Here is an 8838-nt window from a genome sequence, read left to right on the forward strand (position 1 = left end):
GTCAAGTCACGGGAGAATTCGAAGCTAAAGACCAGAGAAAGATAAGTTAGTTGAAGGAGGTCGGAATAATGAAGTGTCAATTCAAGAAATTAGAGATATCACATATCTCTAGGGGTGGCAATAGTCATGCTGATTCTCTAGCCACTCTAACTTCTACAATGGCTGATCCACTTCCAAGGATTGTGTTTGTTGAACTTTTACCTTTTTCTATTTTAACTCCCTCCAACAATGTCGTAGTCCTAAGCATACATCCGTCCGTCAACTGGATGGATCCCATAATGGCTTATCTCCGGAATGGAAGTTTGCTTGAGGATAAGAAAGAGGCCGACCAAATCAAGTGCAGGTCTCCGTGGTGCTGGGTCTTCGAAGATGGGAAGTTATATAAGAGGTCATATTTAGGACCCCATCTGTTGTGTGTACACCCCAAGACAGTTGAAGTACTTCTGAAAGAGTTACATGAAGGAATATGTGAAAGTCACACGAGAGGCTGGTCGTTAGCACACTGAGCTCTTACTTAAGGATATTGGTGGCCGAGCATGCACAAGCAAGCACTGGAATTTTCTAAAAAGTGTGATTAGTGCTAGAGGTTTACTCCTAGCATTCATCAACCCGGGGGACCTCTCAACCCTATATCTAGCCCGTGGACATTTGCCCAGTAGGGGCTGGACATAGTAGGGCCTTTTCCAAGGGTCACGGGTTATAAGAGGTGGCTCCTAATAGGAACAGACTATCTTACTAAGTGGGTCCTCGCAAACATTCGAGATACGGATGTTAAAAGATTTGTATGGAAGAACATTGTACGCGGTTCGGTGTGTCGAATGTTCTCATATCAGAAAATGGTCTACAACTCAATAGCAAGGCGTTTTAGAGGTACTGCTTGGAGTTAGGGATTACTAATAGGTATTTGACTCCATCTTATCCCCAAGGCAATGGTCAAGCTGAAGTGACCAACAAGTCTATTGTGAATGGCTTGAATAGAAGACTTGACGATTTGAAGGGACGGTGGACGGAAGAGCTTCTGAGTGTGTTATGGGCATACTGAACTACTCCACGATGCTCTACTAAAGAAACACCTTTCTCAATGACATATGGTGCGGAAGCCATGATTCCTGTGGAGATAGGGCTGCCGACCTCTCAGACCGAGGAGTTTCAAGTCGAAAAGAACGACTAGCTACTTTGTAAGCATTTGGACTTGATAGAAGAAAACCGTGACAACACTTCGGTAAGGTTGGCAAACTATCGGTAGAAAATTAGTCGAGGATATAATAAGGGTGTCAAAAGTAGAGAGTTTATTCTGAGAGATTTGGTACTGGGGAAGGTTGTGGGGAATACTCGAGATCTTGCTATGGGAAAACTTGGTCCAACCTAGGAAGGGCTTATAGGGTAACATCTATTGCTGGAAAGCTTATGGCAAGGCCATGGAATGTATTTAATTTAAAGAAGTATTACTTTTGATTATTATATAAGAGATGTGTACTATTTGATCTTCAGTTGTGTTTTAGTTTTGTAAACAATAGAAAGTCCCATGAAGGCTTAGATGGGAATGCCAAACAACAAAGGAAAATAAACCCTGAAATACTAGACTATGACTTTGCTTTGGGTAAGTATTAAACTGAGTTTCTTTTCTTAGTCTGACTCTAGGGTCACTATTAGGAAACAAAATTAAAACTTCGCAAAAATAAAACTTGAGGTACTAGACCCTGTCTTCGCTTTGGGTAAGTTTTAAACTGAGTTTATTGTCTTAGTTTGACTCTAGGGTCACTATTAGTAAACAAAATTAAAACTTCGCAGAAATAAAATCTGAGGTACTAGACACTGTCTTTGCTTCGGGTAAGTTTTAAACTGAGTTTCTTATCTTTGTCTGAATCTAGGGTCACTATTGGGAAACAAAATTAAAACTTCGCAAAGATAACATCTGTGGTATTAGACCCTATTTTTACTTCGGGAAAAACTGAGCTTCTTAACTCAATCTTATTTCGGGGCTGCTCGGCAGAGAATAATATTAAAATTTCAAAGGAGTTCTATTGAAAAGCAAAGCTATAGTTTGAGGAAATATGGAAGATAAATTCCGTAATGAAAGACCTACACCAACACCTCGGTAAGAAATGAATTGAACTTTTACTTATCTTTAATATTTCTAAGATATAATGGTTTAATTCTTAATAGAAATCCCGAAGAACAAATGGTGCAACTTCTACAGTATAAGTTATGTAAGAAAAATTGTTAAACATCTAAAGTAGTTAAGAAAGCATGAATAGGAGGCATAAGTAAATGAAAAAACTTGGAAACATATTTTGTACATAAAAGTCTAAGGTACTTGACAAAAACAAATACAAAGTTATGGCCCCCAGAAATCGGGCAAACTAGGAAAGTGTTCAAAAAACAAAAACCATCTAAAAGAAAAAGATAATGAAGATAACAGTAAAAAAAAGGGCTTAAACGCGAGGCGGTTCCTCAGTGGTAGGCACGGCTACCGAGCAGGTCACCTCTCCTCTTGACCCTACGATAGGACCACAACTTTACGGACGGTAGATTTATCGTTGATGATTGCTTGAATCTCGGGGTTAGGAATGATAAAAAGCTTCTGAAGGATTGGGATGCTACTTTCCTGCCTTAGAGAAGAGGAGGATGCATCTTGCATCTTGTCAAGAGCTACAAACCATCCCTCAGAGAAGTAAACCTGCAGGTTTTGTTGTACTTCAAGCTTCACAGAGGCATTTCAATCGTATTGGCTTTGGTTGTAAGACTCTTGAATTTGGGAATCATCAACTGCCACATATCCTTTTAACTTAGCATCTTTCTCTGCAAAAGCTTTCTTCACTTCCTAAAGCTCCTTCTCCAAAGCTTCCTTCCTCTCGGTAATGGCCTTGGTGTTCTCCTTGGCCTCAGCTCTAAGCTTCTTGGATTCAGAGACTTTATTCATTACATTCGAGATCTTCTTCAGAAGATCTTCATTGTTGGTGTTCAACTCTTCAATCTTGGCCTTGGCTGCCAAGTTTCCTTCCTTCATTACCATAGAACATTGTTATCCCTGCCAAGAGTTATGCAAAACTAAGATTCGACTAAAAAAAGAAGACGAAGAAGAAAATGAGATAAGGATTGCTTGTTACCATGATAGCTTTCTCTTCATATTGAGCAGCAAGGATTCAACATCCCACTTTGTCCAATGTTTCATATCCTCAGGAAGAAGGAGAGCTTTCCCCATGCATTCCACCACTTTTCCTCCACAGCCGTCACTCTAGGGCCTTACTCTGTCTGTGGCAGCAAGAACTTCCCCATCCACCATAAATGCCTTTATGTAGGCTGGGGCGCCCGTGGCGTCAATGTGGGAGTCATGTAGGTCCGAAGGAGAATTCTTAGAATCAAAGATGGTTAAGGGTTGCTCGAAGCTCAAACCCCTTGGACGTTTACACCTAGCCCTAATTTCACGGGCTAGGGCAATAGTTGCCACGACAACTGGAGGAGGTGTTGAAGTAGTTACAGCCCGATGAGGTGTTTGACCTTGGGGCCCAGTGGGCGTACCCAAAATTTGGGGCAAGGGTAATCTTACCTTTTTGAAGTGGCATCTCAGTAGGGGAATCTTCTAAAGGGATGGTTGTTGGAATGTTTGTCACTTCTCGGGGTGGAGAAGGGCTGTGGGTATCAGTGTTACCCATTTTCTTCTTTCTTCTACACCGAGGACGATTAGCCGAGGTGGGAACAACAACAGTGACTCCTAAGTCCTCGGGAGTGAAAGGGGGAGTATAATTAATTCTGTATTGCCTTTCTTATCGGCGCACACGTTCGGAAGGAGAAAGGATGTACTCCTTGCGACGAATGTCTATGTAAGAGAGTAAAGGGTACCTTATAGTGATAACCTTTCGCGCAGCTTGAAAGCTTGGGTTTATGAGGGAATATCCGTGAATCAAGTAAGCTACATGGAGTTGACCGTCGGTATGAGGGTAGATTGGGGATCTTAGCAATCTATTCAAATCCGTGGAGTTGATCAGCTGCCTCTTCTTCTTGAATGCATGATCCTTTGAGAAAAAAGTAGGCAAATGTTAGTCACATAGAATGTTAAAAATATCATGAAAATATAACAATTAGAGATAATAAGTTAATAGAAAATTGAAATCCTATAGAGTCTACCCACCTGCTTTACCCGCGCGTGGGGCAATGGATCCCGCTGGGGTACCGATTCCTCGAGATGATCAAGTAGTCTCCTTCTGTTTCCTTGTCGGAATCCGGAAGACCAAAAATGAGCCTCACTTCCCCGTGACGGATTTTAAAGTAAAACCTAGAGGTTTTACTATCTTGAAAACTATAAATGTAGTTGATGTCGTGTTCGGTAAGTTTTAACCCGAGCTTCTTGTTAAAAGTGTCTATTTTGCTAACTATCCTAAAAACATTGGGAGTACATTGATTGGGACAGACCTTAAAATGACGTAAAAAATTGGTGAAAAGGTCACTTATAGGAAATTTAACTCCCTCTTCTACCACAGCAACGAGTGGGATCACCACTCTACCTTCCCCTTTAGAGAGTATTACCTCAGATTCCGAGAAATAGCTCACCTCTATATCCTCAGGGAAGTTTTACTTCCTCCTAAACTCAACTAGTCTCTCAGGAGTATCTACTATAGGTTTAAACTTCCCCATAATAGGCAAAGCAAGAATTAAGAGGAAGGGAGTGACAGAAACTAAATCTAAAGAGTGAAGGGAAAGACGGACTTACAATATGGAGGAAAGGCAGAAAAAGGGAAGGTCGTTGGTGGTCGCCTGAAGGTCGTCAGAAAAGGAAGTAGAGAGAAAATCTTTGGAGTTTTGAAGAGAAAATGAAAGAAGAACAAAAAAAAAAGGGGGCTAAGGCCTCCTTTATATAGGAAAAATGGGGGAGAGGAAGGACAGAAGAGACCCTTCCTTTCTCTCCCTTTTTTCCGTTTTGAAAAAGGCCTACCTAACCGTTCATTAAAGACACACGCTAAAGATCGTGGGGCTGGAAGCTCAGGCGTGTCCGTGGCATTTATTGCCTGACGCTACCATTGTTCATAAATGCCAGTTAATGATTGCCACGATTTTATTGAACCACGATCCCAACGTCATTAATGATGACCTGTAGATCGTGGGGGGCTATTGCGGGGAGTGGAGTAGTCTCTACTCGGGCCTTAAGCCCAAGAAGTTACTGGGCCACGGGAAAGTAGTTGGGCTTGACTAGCGTGTTGAGGGGAAAGCTCAAAAGGTGATAATCCATAAGAGAGTTGAAAACTGGATCGTCCTAGATGTTGAGGACAAGGTTGAGTACCACGGTCAGCCTGTTCTCGCGAAAAAGGGAAAGTATTAGCTTATTTGAGGCATGAAGCGCGGATAATCAATGCGTGACCTGTGGAAGACATTAATAACCACGGGAAAATCCTAGAAGGTGCAAGAAGAAAGATCTTTACCTCCGCATATATGAGGGGGTTTTTACTTGACTTCTGCTGCATTAATTGCGCATAAGACAGCTTGAATAGTACATGTAACCCCTGGGTAGTTAGAATTCCAAGATAAGAATGTGAAGATATCGATAAAGAATTCTAGGATAAGAAGGTGAAGATATCGATAAAGTAAGGAAGAAATATCCCTGAAACTCTAGATGGGAACATAACAGTTGTAATGATAAGAACAATGATTGAAGCTATAAAAGGTGGAGAGAGGCAAAAGGCAAGGGATCCAAAAAAGAAGAAAAAGAAAAGGAGAAATATGTGCAAGAAAAACAAGAAAGAGAAAGAGAGAAACACTAAGTGTGACACCACGAGAATGCACTTGAGAATTTGTAATAGTAACGGTAGCATATTAATGGTGAAAGAGACCTACTACTTGTTTTTCCCACTGTAGAGTGTTTATTTCCTGTTATTTACTTGTATTTGAATTGTGGATCTTTATAGTAAATCCCGAGGAGTGTACTTCGGGGAATAATTTCAGTGTCCCTACAGTATCTATTTAGTTTTAATAAAATATAAACTAAATAAAAACACAAATAATTGTTCCTTAATACTTTGCAACTTTTCTTTTGATGTGCAAAATCAACAAGTTTGTTAAAATATTGTTTTCCATTTTATTGAAAAAGTTAGTTTTGATAATATTTATGAGTGAAAATGTTCATTCCATATTTGTGATAGAAATTGGAAGAATAAGTACTAGTGCAACCACTTTGAAAACATATTAATAGTTTATTGATTTTTGATTCCCGAGTAGCCATTAGCATGATTTAAAAACATTTAACAATTATTTTTTGAAGTGCAGATGTCCATCTACATATGCTCATAATGGTGAAGTTTCATTTTCAATACTAGTTTTTTTTTTCTTCATAATTGTTGAATTTTTTCATATATAAATTTCAACTAGCAAACAAATATTATCAATTCTAGTAGAATACACGTGACTCTCAAGAATTCAAAGTTAAGAATATGCAGTTCTCTCTCAAAGTTAAGAATAAGCAATTTCATTATATGTTTATTAAACTGATGATTTAAATCTTGTAATTAAAAATTTACTATAGTAGTTTCTCAAAAAAAAAAAAAAATTTACTATAGTATATAAAAATCTAATAAATAATAATACACAATTATAAAGTCATCTTACTCATGGGAAAAAAACAAGTACCATACAATCCTTTGGGTGGAGCTAAATAACACATCAGCACCCGTATCTCAAAATTCTAAACTTTTAATTTTTGGTCCTAAATAAGCAAACAGCCAAATGTCATACAAAATCATATTTTTAATGCAAAATTTATTAGCAAAGTTTACACACACATAGTTCTATTAGTAAAAATAGGTTTTTTTTTTCCCCTTGTGGTAGAGAGCGATAGATCACACATATGGATTAGGTGGACATTTTGATTTTTGCAGCTTTGAGGGATTAATTACCAATTTAGACGGGGGAGTATGAATTTTTAATCCAAATGTCTTTATCACACTATATTGTTGTATAAGTATTATTATTATTATTATTATTATTATTATTAGTCACAAACACATGCGATGCGTAAGAATATATGATTATTTTGTAATATACTATTCATAATTTATTTTGTAAAATTCATTGAAGATAATATGTTCACCTCAAAAATTGAACTATTCCTTAAAGTATTTTCTAACTCTCTATTTTTACAAATTTATCATTTTATTTTTTGGAAAGCCAAACTATTGTCTGGAGCAACCTGAACGACCTGATTTATTCTTAACCCATTTTAAATGACCCACTTTTAGACCCGAACCCAATTGGCCCGACCGACCTGGCCTGCCTATTTTGCCACGTCTTCCCAGACCTCCTTTTATTACTTGATGACAAAGACAAAAGGAAAAATAGGGCTAGATGAAGCAGCTCATATACGGATTAAGATCAGGTGCAATATCTAGGGTATTGCACTTGATGCAATTCCTATGAATGGTTGAGATTGAAAGTTACAAAAAAGTAACTTTCAATCTCAACCATTGATTCAAAAATTAAGAAAAAAAAATTTAAGAGAAGTAAAAAATAAAAGTTAAAAAGGTGAAAAGTGTAAAAAATTTGTAAAGGATTTGAGTAAACTGCACCGTGCATTACCCTAGTTATTGCATTGGATCCTAATCCCCCTATGCATCCATAACTTCAGAATAAAGCAAAGGATTAGCAACCCCACCAACATTTTCTTTATCCATTAGTCATACCCTCATGTCTCTTTAATTGATTTCTTTATCAGTGCTTCTGTCTCTTTCTAGTGTCCAAAACCCCAAATTCAAAGGCACGGCCTATGAGCAAAGCAAATGGTTTTGGAGTCCAAATACCAGGGTTTTCTCCCAAACTGCTGGCAAAACTACCTATAGTTTTGCACCCAAAATCTTCTCACCTGCCACTATCTTCACACATTATATAAGATCCCTTTCCTTACATTGAGCACCATCAAAATTCAAAATAAAAAACCCAAAATCTATTTTCCATCATCCGAACTTCCAAATTTCCATTTGTTTCAGTTCCAAGTTAGAGCAATAAAGAAGTATGAGTGCAACAAGTAAAGCTTCTTGGATGGTGGCAGCGAGTATTGGTGCAGTTGAGGCTTTGAAAGACCAAGGTGTTTGCAGATGGAACTATCCTCTAAGGTCACTTCACCAGCTTGCGAAGAACAATATCAGATCATACTATCAAGCCAAGAAACTCTCAGCTCAGTCTTCCTCGGCTATATCTAGTAAAGTGAACAACGAGAAGCTAAAGCAGAGTGAAGAATCTTTGAGAAAAGTCATGTATTTGAGTTGTTGGGGTCCTAACTGAACCCCCTACACTTCTTGTAAATATGTGGCCAAGTTTTGAATGAATATAAATTGCTTCATCCCAAATTTTTTCTGTTATCCTTATCCCTACCAATTTCATTTTACTAATGGTCGATTTAAGACAGCAGTCGGAGTTTTTCAGTATTCAACTTTTATAGTCATTTTTGGCTATAATTGCTAATATTCGTTTATTCGTGACATGTTCCTCTTTATTTTTTTATCTTCGTTTTTATAGGCATGTTTGGGTTTTAGAATGAATTGAATTTGGTCGATTTTTTTTATTTTTATTGATGTTATATTTGGTCGAATTTGAACAGGATAAAGCAGAACTGAGAAATATTCAAATTATTTTCATTTACCCATTTTATAGCATCTGTTTCAAGAAACGTGATTAAAATCTTTCTTTGAAGTGCAATTTCCCTTTCTACCGGAAAAAATAAATTGCAATCAGAAAATGTAAAGGGGGTTTCAGTTAGATGAGGCAAATGGGCAGGTCGGGTTGGGTTGTGGATAAATAGGTTGCGTGTAAGGATCATTAATGGGTTGAGTTGGGCCAGCTCGACCTATTTTTACT

The 8838-nt window shown here is 38.0% G+C and overlaps 1 protein-coding gene across 1 annotated transcript; it reads left to right on the forward strand.

Annotated features, from left to right (window-relative positions):
- Positions 1-7734: 7734 nt before the first annotated feature.
- Positions 7735-8330, forward strand: LOC142638216 (uncharacterized). Its single transcript, XM_075812234.1, has one exon. The coding sequence runs from the start codon at positions 7996-7998 to the stop codon at positions 8263-8265; it is 270 nt and encodes an 89-aa protein (XP_075668349.1). The 5' UTR covers positions 7735-7995; the 3' UTR covers positions 8266-8330.
- Positions 8331-8838: the final 508 nt, after the last annotated feature.

The sequence above is a fragment of the Castanea sativa genome, chromosome 6 (assembly GCF_040712315.1).
Source record: "Castanea sativa cultivar Marrone di Chiusa Pesio chromosome 6, ASM4071231v1".
Classification (NCBI taxonomy): Eukaryota; Viridiplantae; Streptophyta; class Magnoliopsida; order Fagales; family Fagaceae; genus Castanea; species Castanea sativa.

Bases quoted from the DNA above. Each gene is read 5' to 3' on its own strand.
- LOC142638216 (XM_075812234.1), top strand. From the start codon at position 7,996: ATGAGTGCAACAAGTAAAGCTTCTTGGATGGTGGCAGCGAGTATTGGT.